The 18,770-nt window shown below is 36.2% G+C and overlaps 1 protein-coding gene across 5 annotated transcripts in view; it reads right to left on the reverse strand.

Moving 5' to 3' along the window:
- Positions 1-18,770, reverse strand: part of DCAF6 (DDB1 and CUL4 associated factor 6) — a 163,529-nt gene that overhangs the window by 50,167 nt on the left and 94,592 nt on the right. For 2 of the 5 annotated variants that reach the window (XM_010594985.3, XM_064282975.1), the window contains exon 11: positions 8,365-8,424. The exons of 2 other annotated variants lie outside the window; for them this stretch is intronic. In XM_010594985.3, coding sequence (XP_010593287.1) covers positions 8,365-8,424 — 60 coding nt within the window. Of the gene's footprint in view, positions 1-8,364; positions 8,425-15,963; positions 16,135-18,770 lie in introns of all 5 variants that reach the window. One more of the 5 variants, XM_023554274.2, reaches the window with a different exon arrangement.

An 18,770-nucleotide genomic window follows, 5' to 3' on the forward strand; every position in this document is an offset into this window, starting at 1 on the left:
CTGAATTGTACATGTGGAAACTGGTGAATTGCTGTTTTTTGTGTGTATTGTGTAATATATTTTGTTGTGTATATTTTCACCACAAAACAACAAACCAAAAAACTGATGATGGCAGCAGGCTGAAGTGGTCCCTATCAAGGCAGACTACCATCTAGAACGAGGCTAGCAAAAACACATGCTTCAGAAGCACAGCAACAATCGTATAAAAATCACGACATCAGCACACACTAATGACTTCGCTTTTCTGGACCAAAGTGCACAGTCACTGATATGGGTCTCTGGAAACCAATTTTAAAAGATTCTTTCCAAAAATGGCTAAAGAGCCCTATTAGGATAGTGCATTGGCTCAGAAAAGAAATTTCAGAATGGGATGAAATATAATTTGAAAGCAACTTCTTTGAACTGTTAAAGGTGTATCTTCTAAGACTTTCTTTCATACACGAACCATAAATTAACTTTTTTTTGGTAATGCTTATATTTTCAAACCATTTAATCTGTGCATTTTCACAATGAAATAATCATTTTTGATTCTAAAAAATATGCTCAAAGACATACTAAAAAAATTAAGTGTACTATCAGTATAAAATATACTATCTTGGTAACTAGTTTTGTACATCATGAAAATACTGATAAGATATGATAGGATATGTCCTATGTGTACACTTACTTAAAGTAATCAAAGTGAGGACAGTTCAATGGGATACAGCAACAATAATCTGTCTGTTTAGAACTACCACGCTCAACATTTACTTTGCTACTGGGTCACTATTATAACTGTACAATCACACATAAACTACCTAGAGTAGCTTAGGTAACTGGTGCAACATGTAAAAATAATATATTCTTTTTCTAAAGGATTCTCTATTTTGCAATGAACTTGGCAACAATTCATTCCACTATGCCACGTATTTTAAAAAATCAAATCTAAAAGGAAACAAAACATATGGTTAAATCCTCTAAAAAATGTAGGCACATCAGTTGTAAGTTCAACTATCTCCCCAAATTTTGGGGAGATAGTTGATATAGAAGCTTATATAGAGGAAAAGACAAATTTCTGTCATTTCTAAGCCAATGAAATATTTTCCATTTTCACAGGTCAGGACTCTTCTGCAGGCCTCAGGCTGTAGGATATCCAGTACTCCTTCCAATTTTCTGTATATCTACCTTTTGGTTAGCAGCCGAGCTCTTAATCCCTGCACCACCAAGGCCCCTATGGAGGCATATTCAGACTCAAAGCGGAGATACTGTTTTTAGGAGTAAATTCTTAACAGAGAACACTTATCTACCACACAGATGACTGTGAGGCAAAGCATTTCATTCTAAACTAGTGCTCTCGCTAGTGCAGATGTGTCTTTGTAAGTACGGTCGTTAGCTATTTTATGAAAGCCAAAACCAAATTAAATTTTAGTACTGATGTTTATTAGAAAATCTCTCCTAGATAATCTTTTGAAAGTAAGATAATCTAGTCTCTCAAGTTTTCTTCCTGGCAATCAAAACTCAACCTCTATGTCTATTACAACAATTTCAATTCAAGAACTTTTTCATGACATGATAACACAGAACTGTGAACTGAATCAAAACATGGGGTTGAGATACATTTGCACTCAGATTGCCTGGTTCCACGTTTCCACTGATACTTAGAATGTACAGGTTGAAATGTAGTAGTCATTTTACCTTTGCTAACTAGTCCCCCCTTTCCCCTAATACGTCAGAACTATTTGCGTTATGTTCCTCTGTTCAAAAAAAAGCCCACTATTCCTATTTCACTTACAGCCTTGAGGAAAAATAGTACCGGAAAGAAATAGGTAAAAATGCCTATGACCACCCCATGTGACATACACACCCTGCCAACATTCTCCTTCAGTATTTCTCTTTTCATGACGGTTTGCTCATGTATACTCTCCCTTTTTTTTCCCCCAAACTTGTCATACACTCTAATTAAATAAATTAATATGTTGAAGTGTGACCTCTAGAGGAACACTAACAAATAAAGGTCATTTTGTCAGGTGCCATCCTGTCGATTCCAACTCATAGTGACCCTAGGTACAACAGAACGGACACTGCCTGGTCCTGAGCCATCGTCACAATCATTGCCATGCTTGAGCCCATTGTTGCAGCCACTGTGTCAATCCATGTCATTGAGGGTCTTCCTCTTTTTTGCTGACCCTCTACTTTACCAAGCATGATGTCCTTCTCCAGGGACTGATCCCTCCTGACATGACCAAAATATGACCAAAGAAGTGCTACCCTTGCTTCTAAGGAGCATTCTGGTTATAATTCTTCCAAGACAGATTTGTTCCCTCTTTTGGCAGTCCATGGCATATTCAATATTCTTCACCAACACCGTAATTCAAACACGTCAATTCTTCTTTGGTCTTCCTTATTCATTGTCCAGCTTTCACATGCATTATGATGTGACTGAAAATACCATGGCTTGGGTCACGCGTACCTTAGTCTTCAAGGTGACATCTTTGCTCTTCAACACTTTAAAGAGGTCCTTTGCAGCAGATTTACCCAATGCAACGCATCTTTTGATTTCCTGACTGCTGCTTCCATGGGTGTTGATTGTGGATCCAAGTAAAATAAAATCCTTGACAACTTCAATCTTCTCCTTTTAATGTCGCTCATTGGTCCAGTTGTGAGGGTTTTTGTTTTATGTTGAGGTGCAATCCATACTGAAGGCTGTGGTCTTTGATCTTCACTAGTAAGTTCTTCAAGTCCTCTTCACTTTCAGCAAGGAAGGTTGTGTCATCTGCATAACGCAGGTTGTTATGAGTCTTCCTCCAATCCTGACGCCCCATTCTTCATACAGTCCAGCTTCTTGGTTTTATTGGCTCAGCATACAGATTGAATAGGTATGGTGAAAGAATACAATGATAATGCACACCTTTCCTGGCTTTAAACCAATCAGTATCCCCTTGTTCTGTCCCAACAACTGCCTCTTGATCTATGTACAGGTTCCTTATGGGCACAATTAAGTGCTCTGAAATTCCCATTCTTCGCAACGTTATCCATAATTTGTTATGATCCACACAGTCGAATGCCTTTGCACAGTCAATGAAACACAGGTAAACATCCTTCTGGTATTCTCTGCTTTCAGCCAGGATCCATCTGACATCAGCAATGATATCCCTGGTTCCACGTCCTCTTCTGAATCCAGCCTGAATTTTTGGCAGTTCCCTGTCATTATACTGCTGCAGCAGCTTCTGAATGATCTTTAGCAAAATTTTGCTTGCGTCTGACATTAATGATATTGTTTGATAATTTCCCCACTCGGTTGGGTCATGTTTCTTGGGAATAGGCATATATATAGATCTCTTCCAGCTGGTTGGCCAGGAAGTTTTCTTCCATATTTCTTGACATAGATGGGTGAGCACTTCCAGTGCTGTATTCATTTGTTGAAATATCTCAATTGGTATTCTGTAAATTCCTGGGGCCTTGTTTTTCACCTATGCCTTCAAGTGCTGCTTGGACTTCTTCCTTCAGTACCATCAGTTCCTGATCATATACTACTTCCTAAATGGCTGAATGTCAACTAATTCTTTTTGGTATAATGACTCTGTGTATTCCTTCCATCTTCTTTTGATGCTTCTTGCATTATTTAGTATTTTCCCCATAGAATCCTTCACTACCAGCTTGCATTTTTTCTTCGGTTCTTTCGGGTTGAGAAACGCTGAGCATGTTCTTCCCTTTTGGTTTTTATCTCCAGCTCTTTGCACATGTCATTATAATACTCCACTTTGTCTTCCTGAGCAGCCCTTTGAAATCTTCTGTTCAGTTCCTTTACTTCATCACTTCTTCCTTTTGCTTTAGCTGCTCGATGTTCAAGAGCAAGTTTCAGAGTCTCTTCTGCTGACATCCATTTTGGTCTTTTGTTTCTTTCTTGACTTTTCAACGACCTCTTGCTTTCTTCATGTATGATTGTCCTTGATGTCATTCCTCAACTCATCTGGTCTTCAGTCATTAGCGTTCAACGCATCAAATCTATTCCTGAGATAGTCTCTAAATTCAGGTGGGGTATACTCAAGGTCTTATTTTGGCTCTCGTGGACTTGCTCTGATTTTCTTCAGTTTCAGCTTGTACTTGCATAGGAGCAACTGACAGTCTGTTCCACAGTTGCCCCTGGCCTTATTCTGACTGATGATATTCAGCTTTTCCATTGTCTTTTTCCACAGATGTAGTCCATCTGATTCCCGTGTGTTCCATCTACCGAGGTCATGTGTATAGCCGTCATTTAAGTTAAGTAGGGTCAAAGTTCCAAAAGATCAAATACATCACTAACTGGCAGAATAAAGACTTTGTAGTTGGGAATGGGAGAAAATTAGTTCTTTCATTCCAAGAAACTATGTGATAAGTAGTCTAAGAAATATAAAGAATCTGGAATAAAGCCTGGTTATCATTAACTTATCTTTTCACTAGAATTTAAAATACAGGATTTACAGATATATCCCAGTGTGATGATAATGCTGAATTTGTATTTCCCTTTCACACACCAGGCTTCAGTCATTACATATTTACTTAAGGAAAATTAAAATTGTCAAAGTACATTTAATGGTGATCTAAAATATTATATTGACACAATATTGCTGAGATGATATTACTAAAATGAAACTTCAATTTGGTGCCAACATATAACATTTAATGCATGACAGGTCCCACTGTTCCATTTCCCTACCTACACTAGCAGAATTAGTAAAATTTTTTGGTTCCCTGATTTCTGATTTTCCGCAAGTCTCCTCCTATAGACCAAAGTTTTAGTCTGCTTATGTATAATGGTACAGAAGTTGACAATTAACATTTATACTGCTGAAGTCTACAACTTAGCATTTATATGAGTGTCTGACAGATGCGTGATTGCCTACAGGCATAAGTTTCAAAACTAACTTAGTGATTTTCATTGTAATGAATATAATCATGGCCAAAATTTAAAACATGGGCAAAATTATTTTCTTATAGCTCCTTCAAAAGTCAGATTTCAATAGCATAGGTTTCTTTGTTGCTTTGGTTTATTCATTTTTTTTTTTTTTTTAATAAAATAAGAGAGAAATTGCTGGCCCTAGTTTTTTTCCCAGAGGAAAGCTGTAAGTTTTAATATAAATAAAAATAAATAGGGAAGGGAAATACATGCCAGAAGCGGATTTTTTTCCTGTATAGTACAACAGGCATAGCACAATTAGAGATATAAAAAGAACCAAAACTACTAATTAAAATGCATTGTTCAAACTAAACAAAATGCATGAAAGGTATCATTGTGCGCATTCAAATGATTTCACTCCATCCATAATTAATACAAAGGGACCATCAATGTGTTGGCATTCAAGCTTAGTATTTGGATAATATTGGAAAGTATTTTCCAACAGGATAAAACAATCATTATTGAGAGATACATTCAGAATGAAAAATTATTAGATGTACTACTACTTTTTCCATTCTTCAGGGTAAAATTGAGAATAAGAGTTATGTAAAGATTGAAAACATAAAATAAAGGCATATCTGGGGATATCAACTACCCCCTTTATCTTTAACCTCTTCTACAAAGATTCTTTCCACTTCTCCTATAAACACGCCCAGTTTAAAACCTTCCTTTGAAACTGCAGCTTCCCCTACCATACACTACTTCAGAGTCAGCTACACACCAATGTCTCTACTATTTCTTTTTATCTTCCTCCTCAAAACACTGCTATCTGGATCTGCCTCAACCATGTCATTCAAACTGCAATGCCAAAGGCAATAGAAAACCCACATATCGCCGAATTCAATAAGCATTTCTCAATTCTTTTTATGTATCTGACATACCTTTGCTCCACAGGGCACTACCGACTAGTCTCCCTCCTGGAACTTTTCTTTTCCCTTGGCTTTGGATGTGGCATTCTTTCTGCTCCACCTACCTCTCTGAATCATTACTTCTCAGTCCCCTTAACTAGATCCTTTTCACTGCTTGCTCCTTATAGTATAGGCTGGCCTCTTTTTACTTTATCCTCTTTCCCTAGATAATCCCATCCACTCCCATAGTTTCAACTACAGTAAAATCTGCAAAAGCCAGAACTCGTGTCAGGCAGAAACTTGTCAGAAGGAAAACCCAAATATTTTCCACTAATAGTGATAGAAAAGTGGTGACCGCACCCCCTCAAGGGCAGGAAACTTGCAAAACCCAGAAAAGTAAGGCATTTCTGCTGAGTTCTGACTCTCACAGGTTTCACTGTACTATCTGCAAGGTGATGGTTCCTAATCTGTATCTCCAACTGAGACCTCTCTGGAAACTTCCAGAATCATATATCCATGTAAATGTCTATGAGATATCTCCATCTGGATATCCAAAAACACTTCAAAACTCAACATTTCTAAAAACGTCAAGCACTCTCGTTCCCCTAAAGCTAAATGTTCTTCCTGAAATTTCTATCTTAGTTGATGGTACCACTATCTATTTAGTCACCCGCATCAGACACCTAGGCGTCATCCCCTCATTCATTCCCAACTAATCAGCAGAACTGCCCCATAAGGTTTCCTAGGCTGTAAATTTTTATGGGAGCAGACTGTCAGGTCTTTTACCGCAGACAAAAAGTCAGGATTAATTCATTTGCATACATTTTCTATCATTAAAACATTTCTGCTCAGAGGATTTATTACAAAGTTATACCTATGATGGTCTATTAAGGTGTAACTTCTGTAAAACAAATTCAATTTGACCAATTATATGTCTCTACTTCCACTGACCAAAAGGCACCCACATTTTACATGGCCAAACTCCTCCAAACTGGTCTATCCTAGTAAAGGGCATCACAATTCGTCTGGGCGTTAATATCAAAAACCTGGAAGATATCTTTGACTCTTTTCTTTCTATCCTATCCCATGTGTAAATTAAGCATCAACTTGATTTACTATTCAATGTAATTCTATGGAAATTATTCTACCTGTTTAGATAGAACCTTCTGACAGTGATGTGCTATTTATATTTACGTATTCTTATAAAAAAAGATTATTTGATTAGTTTTATATATTAATACAACATATAATATGATGCTTTAACAGTTTTACCGTAATTATTCTTCAGTGTTAATACTCTATAATAATTGTGTAAGATAAAACATGCTTAATTTTTTGGTTCTCAAACTCATTTACTCATTCATCCATCCATTCATTCTCAAAAGCTGAAAATCCAGAGCAATGCTTGTCATCTGAGATCTAGAAAGAATAAGATCAGAAGTACAGAAAGGGTTTTCTAATTTGTTTTAAAATTAGCTGCTGTATGTCTTCAGGAAGATAGTTAAAATTAGGTGTATCTCACACTGACTAGGTACTAAAGCAATATTTAATTTCTCAAATACTGTTGAAAAATGAACTAGTCTACGTATATAAACTTTTCAGCCAACTGATGCTTATGGTTTTAGTGGTGTGCTTGTTTGTTTCTAAAGAAATATTTATAAAATGTATCAGGCAATCACTTGCTGTTTTAAAGAGGGAAAAGTGAATTTCATTCTAAGTTATTCATGATAACATTACTAACACTATTTATCATACTATGTTGCAATCAATTTAGAATACTCCAGGAAATTGTGAGGTGAGACAGTAAGGCTACTTGACCCTACCAAACTGTTCTGATTCTAAATAGCTAATAGTTTTTTTGTTTATCTGTTTGTTTGTGTCTTATACTCTTCTTTTCTCCATCCTTCTTTTCAGCTGCCCCTTCTTGTCAGAATATTTTCCTCTACCAGTCTCTCTCTGTACTGTGTTTGATCTGCTGGTAATAAAGCTTGGTAACTAAGTAAACTATCTATCTCATCAGTCTCTGCTCAAGGCTTGGAGTCTGATTCTGTATCTCTCCTATTTCTACTTTAAGAATTGCAAGTGGAAGTGGAAGCTGTTTTCCCTTCTGACTGATGGCTTTGGAGCTCATCTCTGGGCTCATAATTGTGTTTTTAGAGCTAAAGCTCTTGGGAGCTTGACCACTGGATAGAGAGACATAAAACCAAGTATCACTACTATAGCAAACTGTAGGTTCAAATGACCTCTTCTAAGTAAGCTCCTGGGTAATGTCGACCTCACACCCACAGTTCTATACAACTTTATGATGGATACATAAATCAAAAATTGACATAGTTTGTATCCATTATGATACTGTTGTAGGGAGAGAATTCAAATTTGGTATAAGGGGTAAAAGTATAAATTAACTAAGACTGTATAGAAAATAATTTGTATAGACCAAGGAGGCTCTTTTACAATACTATGTAGGATGATTTAACCCACGAAATACTATTAGACCATGAACTGAAATGGAATGCTGAGAAGAAGTGAGAGGGAGCTTGGCTTATGCACTGCAGTGAGTCTACGCATGGATGGGCACAGCACATCTCCTGTTGCACGCACCCTGTTGCTCATCAAGTGACATGGATCCGAGCTGTTTGTTAACCACAGAAGAAGGAGAATCTGAAACAAAAATGAGATTTCAACTTAAAAGTAAGCAGCGGAAGATGGCACAGCAATGTCACGATCATCTGTAGGCTTATGAAACAAATGTGTAAGGGTAGGGAAGAGAGGTAAGTACCGTGGTGTGCTTCTCAAGCAGTGAGTAAGCAAGGCCACGTGCTTAAGATGTTATTCCAGGCAAGCATTAAGCAACTCTGAAAATGACTTGAGAAAACATTTTTCTAGTACCATGCACGGACCTTTTTTTCAAGTTCATTTAGTGCAGGCAAAAGGTGCAAGTTAGATAATTAGGAATGGGTATCTTGTTCACTAAGCAGAAGACTCCTTGCCCTTCTCAAACCACCCCTCCAGCTCCTTAACATGGCTTTCATCCTGCCTTGGAGGATTCAAGACATGAAATGAGATGCTGTCTGCACTTTGCTGGATGTTGTCTGTAGCACCTTGAGCTGAACATGGAGCTCAAGGTTAAATTGTTTTAGAGAAGAAGAAGAAGAAAAAAAAAAAAAAAAAAGCTTAAAAGGGAAACATTCATTGAAGTAATTACCATCACAGAAGTACAGACAACTCTAAAATCTCTACGGTACACCATGCATATTAACACTGTACTCTGTGAAGGCAGAGGCTTCTTTAGAGGTACGTGGCAGGAAAAGGAAAACAGAGGCAAAGAAGGCTTAACGGTCTGGGATTTAGGCTTTCTATCTTGGCTTCAAACAAAATAGTTTTGTTTCTATCTTTTGATACACTGATTCTTTGTAAAAATTTGTTTTATAAATGGGTTCTACTGCTTGAAAAACACTGGTACAGAGGAAGGAAGGCAGCATAATAAAATGAAAACAGCACTGGTCTGGAGTTAGGAAATTTTGATTCTAGACCTAGGTCTGACAATTATGAGCTATACGACACAGGACAAGTCAGAACATTTTTAGGCCTACGCTTCTCCTTTCTCCCTGATTACCCTGGGGATTTGGTAACACAAGCAAGGCACTAGGGAGAAGGAGGTGGCTGCTTCCCACTTCTGGCTTGGGTTCCAGAGTCCCAGTGGGGCTACAGGAAAGGAAAAGATGTAGGTAATAAGCATAGTTCTTCCCCAAATGTAAGAATAACTCCTCCTTTCTAATATCCTGTGATCTAGTTCTTAAAAAAAATAGCAACAACAAAAATCCCTGTACTTTTGGCTGATAATCAGCTTCTGCTCATAATGGCACTTCATTTACCAAAGAGCAAGATTTTTCCAATACATCCTGGGATCACAGCAATTTTGTACCACTCAACTGCTTCCATTTGTACATCTGTATACTTAGAAGTCTGAATCCTGCTAGTAGGGCCATTTGTATCAGCCTTAAACCTACCATCCTCTAGTATCATCAGTTAGTTCATAGATTTTTACTTCTTACTAAATTTTGATACAGCATGGTTAACATTTAAATAATAACTTTTACTTAGCCTACTGAAAACCTCTTCATCAGAACATTCAGTTCAACAAATTTTTATTACACAAAAAACAAAGTACGAACGATAGTATTTCAGCCAATTTCCTAATCTATCCATGATTTACTTCCCATTTATAAGATTTCTTCTTTATTCACTTCAGAGTTAGATACAATGTTCCCATTTTGTTGTTTTTGAAGAAGATGGTTTTTAGAGATAAAATTAGATTCCTTTCAACTAAAGGAAAATATAACAAAAATGTGACTCACAGTGATACAAATGTTAGAAAACCTTCTTAGAAAGCCTTATGAAATCTTTTTGGGCACTTTGAATTCATTATACATTTCACCATGTTCTTATTTAATAATTAAGATCTTCAAAAAACTATAAACTCTCTAAGTGGTCTTTCTTTCAAATATATAATTTTTCCATAAATACTGTAAAATGTATAAATCTTATTGATATAAAATGCATCTTATTTATTTCCATAAAATTTAGGATGGAATAAGTCACTGCAAAAACCACACTGAGGACCTAGAAATCTGTCATCACCACAAAACTACGTATTTTTCCACTCTTGAAGGATTTAAAATATTGATAAAGCTGATATTAAGAAAAAAGAATAGCATAAACCAAAAGGGTTTGTTTTTTGGCTTTATAATCTGTCAAGAATATCATTTATATCCGAGGGATTATTTGTTATCTCTCCCATCTTGAAGACTAATTTTTAAGATAAAATCCTTTTTGATCATTACTTTCATTTTATATTTAATCTTGGGTACCATGCAACTGTTTTTGAAAAGGATTTTTTTCTTCTGTCACATAAACATTTTAAGTGACTTTTTAAAATCACTAGATATTGATAAATACAATACTCAACTCTTATCTTACAGTATTTTCAAATATTAATACTGTAACCATCAGATTAGCTTTTAAACAACTGCAATTTATTAATTCAATCCTGACTGCATCAGTTGTTCATATGCTCTACACAATATCTCTGTGAAATATCTTCTATAAATACCATCAGAAATAAAAACCTAAACGTATCGTCCAATGATAACTTATTAAAAAATGCATTATGGCTGATCAGCTTTTTGGAAATGTTTATAAAGTTATTATTTTTAAGGGAGAAACTTTAAGCAAAAGCTTCATTCCGTATTAAGTTCAGTGTCTCATGGTCAACTGTTACATAGTTTAAAAATTTGCCTTCTGGTTTTGAGAAAATTGTTAGCCCCTTGGCACCAGAGTTTTCTGAACTGTAGAAAAAAAACAGAATTATAGTTTAACAGGAAAATAACAAGGACTTTTCAGCCAGATTCCCTCAGTTGAAATCTGGCTTTTCTCCTCGGTAATACTGTAATCCTGGGCAAGTTACTTAACTTTTCTAAGTCTCAGTTCCTCCAACTGTAAAATGGGGATAATCACAATATCTACCACATAGTATCTGTATGAAGATTTAATGAGCATTCAAACTACTTAGGTAATACATGGGAAAGGATCAACTAATGTAAATTATTGTTATTACTTGCCTGTTTCCCAGATATATGATGTTGAATGAAAAAATAATGATAGGAAGCTGTTCTGCAAAATATAGAGCATATTACCATGTTTAAATGCTAACAGATTCACCATCATTTTGCCCAGGACTCTGATAATCATACAGGGAGTTAAGGAGTGCTTGCAGAACTAGGTCAGCATCCTTTCTGATTTATTAACTGCTTATGCTGTAACCCTAATGACAGGGATAAATGCATCCATCTGAGAGAAGTATACATGTGACTGCGTCTTCATGGACACTGTGGGGAATCTGACATTGTACAGAGCCTGCTGGCATAGGATCGGGTAAGTGCTGATTTTCTCCAATATGGCTCAGTTTTGAAAAGCCCTTTGTCAAAATAATCACTAATGTTTTATACCCTTTGGGGTACAAAAATTACTTCTTTTTTATCCAATTGGCAAAACCGTGCCATAAAGTGAAAAAACAGTTCCTACCTGACCCTCTCTAGACTGGCTCCATGCTCCAGTGGGGATCTGTGGTGGTCGGGCCAGTACCAGCAGACTCCACAGGGTGCTGTCACTCTAAGCAGGAGCCAGCAACCCATGACTTCAGGGGACCTGAAATGGAAAAAAAGAGTTGGGCTTAAAATCAGCCATACGCTGAATGTCTCTGCCACAGCTGTTTGGGGCATTCATCTGATAAGTACATATAGCTCATTAAAAGCCCTGAATGCTAACAATTTTAGAAAAAAAAAAAAAAGAAAGGTACTATAATTAAAGTAGTACATTATTATGTGTACTACTCTCCGTAAAAATATGACAATTTATATGTCAATTTTATGCCATCTCCGTAAATTACAGCAGGCCACGCTACATAAATAAATCATCAATTGGGAAACTGAGGCATAAAGCAGCCAAATGACCTGCCCAAGGTCATGTAGTCAGAGAGCCAGGGACAATAACTCAGCCAATCTAGTACCCACGAGGTAATATGATGAAGGCAAATTCATTTCTGTAAGATTAAAAAAAAAAAAAAAAAAAACTGAAAGGCTAGAAATAAGTTGTGTAAATTTTGTATTTCCTAAAAGTCTAGAAAAAAATATGCTTTTTAAAAAACTAAATGAAGTAAAAAATACTTTAAAGTAAAATATTCTGATTTTGAAAAATGCAGTTTTGGGAAATTCTGAAGTGTTATTTACAAGTGTCTTTTTTTTTTTTTAGAGCAGTGGTTTTTAGACTTTGTTTTGGGGTGCAAAGGTGCTTTGGTGATGGGTCTTTACCTCTTCTGAAGTTTAAATTCAGAACGCTGTTACTATTAAATATTTTATGCTTAAAATTTCCATATAAGACTGATGGAACAGTTCACAATGTGGGGAAAAAAGAAAATTATTATTTTAACATCTATATTGTATACTTCATTTCAAACAATTTGAAACTGAAGGTAATACTATTTGATGTCTTAAATATTTTAGTCTTCGATTGTCAAGAGGTATTAACAACTCAACAGATAACATTCCATCTGAAATTATCATTAACTAGCACCAGGACCCTTCTCATTTTATCCCACTTAAGATGTAGATGATTATTTCTACAAAGTGGTATGATCTTACTTTCCTATAGAAATTCGGTACTGGAGACTCAGTTTACACATAGTCTTTCATAAATGACTCTCATGTCTCCTATATTTTGAAAAGAGAACAAAATGTTTGCCAGACAATGTAAGAAGTCAGAAATTCTTTCTACCTTTACTAAAATTTCTTAATTTCCAAATGACATTACTGGCTCCTTTGAACATCTTGTATCTAAAGACTTAAACAGGTGAAAAAACAATAGAAATATCATTTACTGGCATTATCATCAGATATTGATAATCTAAAGATATCAAGATACAATAGAAAAATATACTTTTTCTATATGAGAGCTGCATACTTTTCCATCGCTAATGAATTAAAATCTAGAATGCTAATTTTGGTGCTTTCTAAACTGAGATGTGATTTTTGTAAAATCTAACATGAGAGACTGGATCAATTATGTATGAAATAAAATTTTAATAATTGTAATTCAAATAAAACCTATCTCCCTGTTGAATTTCATAAATTTAATTACTATTCTGTATTTTTGCAATTTGTGTATTCTGAAATGAAGAATTTTGCATTAAGCCAACTCATTTTTCCTCACATCCAAAATTTCCTAAAGGGACAAAAATATATAGTTTTTATTAGTAGTCCTTTGTAACAAACTGATGACACATTATTGAACTCTTAAGGCTTTTAAGTGTCAAATAATTGTTCCAGGGCATGATAAGATTTATTAGGGCCTCATAAGAATGCCCTGTTGAAAGCTATAAGCAGATGAAGTACCTCACCTTGTAGGGTAAAGGAAACCACACACACTGAGTGACAGCACGAAGTGCCTCTAATACTGGTCCATGTGGGCAGTATCGGGGCCCAAGTATAAGGTTTAATACGGAAGACAACATGTTCCTTACCTTTAAAATTGGCAAGGTGTATATTAAACTTTAGCTTTTTAAAGATCGCCCAAACCAGACTAATTACCAAACTAGATACTAATGAGAATGACTGCTAATCAGAGTTGGGAAGAAAACATCTTATTTTAGAGACCGTATAATCACCCTAAACATCTCAAAACATCTGCTTCAATTCAAATTGGTAAACTAGACACGAAAAGCTGTTGCTGTTCTTGTTGTATGCCATCAAGTTGACTTCAACTCATGAAGGCTCTATAGGACAGAGCAGAACCATCCCATAGGGCTTCCTAGCTATAGTCTTTATGGGAGCAGATCACCGGATCTTCTCACCCAAAGAGCTGGTGAGTTTGAACTGCCTACCTTTCAGTTAGCAGCCAAATGCTTAACCACTGTGCAACCAGGGCTCCTTCATGAAAGGCTAGAAGTCTCAAAACATTTTTTCTAAAGTCCACAGTGCTCACTTCTTTCCCATTAATGTGGACAGTTTTCTTTTATACTCAAAACTCACTTCAATATTTGGTTTGTCATCTGCTAAAATTCATTACACACACACATTTTATCTTTCTTTTCATTAGTTTTTGTTGTTTCATGAATATTTTTTAACTTATAAAACACTTTGGCCAAAATTGTATCTAAAGCACAAAATTGTAACAAAATGCTTTATTATTAAATGTCATGACTGTAATGTAATCAAGCTATCTTGTTAATTGCTAATTTTAAGTACAGGAAAATACTTTTCTATGTTAAAAGAAAGAAAAAATCAGATACAACTCTGCCTGCCTGATACTCCTGGTACTAGTATAACGCTGCATTAGAAATTAAGTTGATGATTTGCCCCAAATATCGTATGTATGGAGTCCTGGTGGCACGGTGGTTAAGTGCTCAGCTGCTAACCAAAAGGTCAGCAGTTTGCATCTACCACTTGCTCCGTGGAAATCCTATGGGGCAGTTCTACTCTGCCCTATAGGGTTGCTATGAGTCAGAATTGACCCGACGGCAATGGGTTTGGTTTGGGCTTTTGGTATCATATGTATATTACAGGGGTTTAAATTTATTTTATTTCACCACAGTAATTATAGAATGTGCTTTTGTTACCACAGTATTCATTGAAGCAGATACTTATATATTGGAGGTTTTCCAGTTCTACAAATAAACAAATTAATTCTAAGTATTTTCATCAGAGTTCTCAAAGTAATGTCTAAATTCATCATCCTTAGGGTTGGCAAAACAAAGTATATCAAACAAAGTATCATAAATTCATTAGTATGAGAAGTTAGACATATTTTACCTCCTAAACGGACAGCAGGTCTACAGTGCCTATTATCCGCCTTCTTGAAAGAATTAAGTTCACAAGTTATTTTGTGTTCTATTTCCCATTAATTCCTTCAACAAATGTTTATTGAGCACCATAAGTTTTCTGATCATAAAAGAACTAGGCCATTAATAAACTCAGTGAAAAACAGTGGCACAGGTTATTATTGTCCTATCAGAATTTCACAGAGTAAGAAGAACAGCAAGAGACTGTTGAGTACTTTTGAAGCCCTAGGTATCAGAAAGTTGATTACGTATAGAAGGAATAATTAAGCAAATGCTGAAAAATTACAAATAATCACAGAAGGGGATGATTGAGTCAGCATGCTAGTACATGGCCAAACAATACTATAAATCCAAAATCTAGCATTACCAGATTTATGTAAGAATACCGGTTAATTTTCAATGCCAAAAAATAAAAGAGGAGGAGGAGCTAGGAGCCATAAGCATAGATACCATTTCAGCATATGGGAAATTTCAGGAGAAATATCAATTTAGGCTCTAAAGTTACTAAATAATTATTAAAAAGTAGGGCATTGGCTATAAAATTAATAGTTTCCCCTTCTCCAAATATACTACCAGTAAAATAACAGACTATTTTATATTCGCCTCTCCGGCAGATGTGGCTGCAAGTCTGTCCTTCTAACCACGTGAGAATGAATGAATACCACCATGTGCAAGGAAAGGAGGGATAAGCTGTAAGTACATTAGCTCTATTTTTGAGGAGGAAAAGGGAAGCATCTTATTAAACAGTAAAGCAGTGTTAAAAAACCAACTCTACCAGCTGCTTAAGGACACTTGACATTAATAACCTGAAGCATGAGGGTCCTGTGAAGAGCCCTCACAAGAAGACTGATCAGAAGTGGAAGGCTGCTGTTGGGTACGCGCAGCTAGCTCTTGCTGTCTCTGCTGCTCAGCCTTCTTAAGCCTCAGTTGTTGCAGGCGCTTACGGAGCAAAGCTATCTCAGGCCCCCTTAAAAATTCTGACACAGATAGGAAAAAAAGGTGAAAAGATAGTAATAAAGCTGAAAATAATAAGAATTAGATTATACATCAAAGAAAGAAAGAATGTAAATAAAACGTTTCATAGAGGAACACTAAAAATAAGTTAGTCAAAAAAAAAAAAGGAATTACTACTCATTAAATTATGAGACAAACTATATGCACTTATATGCTCAAACACCCAAGTGCTTCTCTTTAACTATGATGATTTAGACAAATGCCTTTCCCTAAGAATATAATTAAACAGAATAAAAAGAAAGCCCTACTTAGGCAAAAGAATTTAAAATAAAGATTACTTTCCTCACTAATTTAGTCTTTTTATAACAAAACAATACTAGGAAAAATAAAAAATTGAAAACTATCAGTTATTTCATCTAATCCATACAAAAAAAACCTCAGTTACTTTATTAATTTCAAGCAAGTAATAATGAAAACTCTATTAAAATGTTGTAAAAGCCACGCGTCTGGAAATAATCTTTGGAATTTATTAAAGGAGCTCTTTATACAGTGAAAGACACATATTCTTCAGCTAATGTGTTTCTTTTCACATTGTTGTTGCTGTTGTTATTGTGTGCCATTGTCATGTGCCCAGTGAGTTGATTCCAACTCATAGCAACCCCACAGGACAGAGCAGAACTGCCCCATAGAGTTTCCTAGGCCATAATCTTCATAGGAGCAGACTGCCAGGTTTTTTCTCCTGCAGAGTCACTGGCGGGTTCAAATCGCTGAGCCTTTCGGTTAGCAACCAGGCGCTTAACCATTGTACCACCAGTGTTCTTCCTTTTCATGTTAGAATTGTGTTTACTTTTTTTAAGCTAAAAAATATTTACATAAATACTAACATTTACATAAACTTTAGCTGAGGTGATAATCATAGATGAAAAGTAGAAAAACAACACAAAATTCTGCAAACAGATATTCACTGAGTGTCTACTATGCAGAAGGCACTATTTGAGGCTCTGGGGATTAAAAAAAAAAAAATTACAGTAACGCCTGAGGAGTTTCTGTTCTGAGGGGAAAACAGGCAACGTCAGCAAATACAAATACTTATACACGTAATGCACATGTGCGTGTGTGTCTCAGGTGAAGGTGACTGCTATGAAGTAAAATAACGCAGGGCTGGGTAAGGGGAAACAGGTCAGTGGAGAGTGTTGTTACTTTATATATGGTCACGGTCATTAGGAAAGGCTTCTCTCATTCTCTCAAAAGGTAGTATTTGAACAAAGATGAAAAGGATGTGAAGGAGCAACCCACACTAAAATCTGGAGGAAAAAATGTGGAAAGGTGGAAAGAAAAGGAACTGCAAATGTGCAGAGAGAAGTGTATCTGGATCTGGGATACAGTTAAGGTAATGGCGGGAAAATTAGCTGATGGATTGAATATAGAGTCACCCCAAATGTTTGGCTGGTAACACGAAAAACAGAGGTGCCATTTACTGTGATGGGAAACAATGGAGGAGGAACAAGTAGTGTTGGGGGAAGAATAGAACGAACAAGCATTCAAGTGGAAAAAGTAGAACAGGAACTGGATATAAGAGTTCAGAATCCAGAGGAGATATAAATTTAGAAATGCTATCTAAAGTCATCTACACAGTACGTAATGAAAGAGGCCTAAGAGCTGAGTCCTGGGGCGCTCTGATGTTTAAAAAGAAGAAGAACATCCAAGAAGAATAAGGAGAAGTCAGTGAGGGGGTTAGAGAAATGAGTGAGCAGTGTTCTATAGGATCAGTGATAAAAGTGTGTCAAGAAGGGGGGAGTGAACAGTTGTGTCAAATGCTGCTGATATACTTGGGGAGAAAAAAAAGCAAAAACAAAAACTGAAAACTCACCACTGGATACTGGCGACCTTGACAAAAGCTGTTTCAGTGAAACAGTAAGGGCCAAAGCCTGACTGGAGCAGGTTCAAGAGAAAGGAAGAGGTAATGAAGCAGAGATATGTAGAACGTACACTCTTTCCAAAAGTTTTGCTGTAAGAGGAGAACAGACAAATGGGATGATGGCACATACTTGTATGCTGACAGGTAATCTTTCACTGTGTGTGTCGAGGGGTGGGTAGGGAAGATGATGCATGAAAATATGTGGGTAACAACAGGAATGCTGTCCTTGAATAGACCAAAGAAGATGAGTTCCAGTGGGTAAGAAAAATAATTGATTTTGGATAGGTACATAAACACTTCATTTACAATAACCAAAAGGGAGGCAGAGTATATGAGCACAAATGTTGATAGCTGTAGATTTGGTGGTGGTGGCATTATCTGTCAGTATGTCATGCTGTGGTGGCTGGCATGTTGCTGTGATGCTGGAAGCTATGTCACCAGTATTTCAAATACCAGTTGGGTCACCCATGGTGGACAGGTTTCAGCAGAGCTTCCAGACTAAGACAGACTAGGAAAAATGACCTGGTGGTCTACTTCTGAAAAATATGGCCATTGAAAACCTGATGAGCAGTAGAACATAAAGTGAATGGGAGAAATGATGAAGTAAAACAGCTGAACAGATGTCAAAGGGAGGCTTAAGAAGACAAAGTATTATAATGAAGTGTCAGAAATGGATGTCAGAGGAGATTCTGAAAGTTGCTCTAGAATGTCGAGCAGCTAAAGCGAAAGGAAGAATTGATG

Source organism: Loxodonta africana, chromosome 3, assembly GCF_030014295.1.
Source record: "Loxodonta africana isolate mLoxAfr1 chromosome 3, mLoxAfr1.hap2, whole genome shotgun sequence".
Taxonomy (NCBI): domain Eukaryota; kingdom Metazoa; phylum Chordata; class Mammalia; order Proboscidea; family Elephantidae; genus Loxodonta; species Loxodonta africana.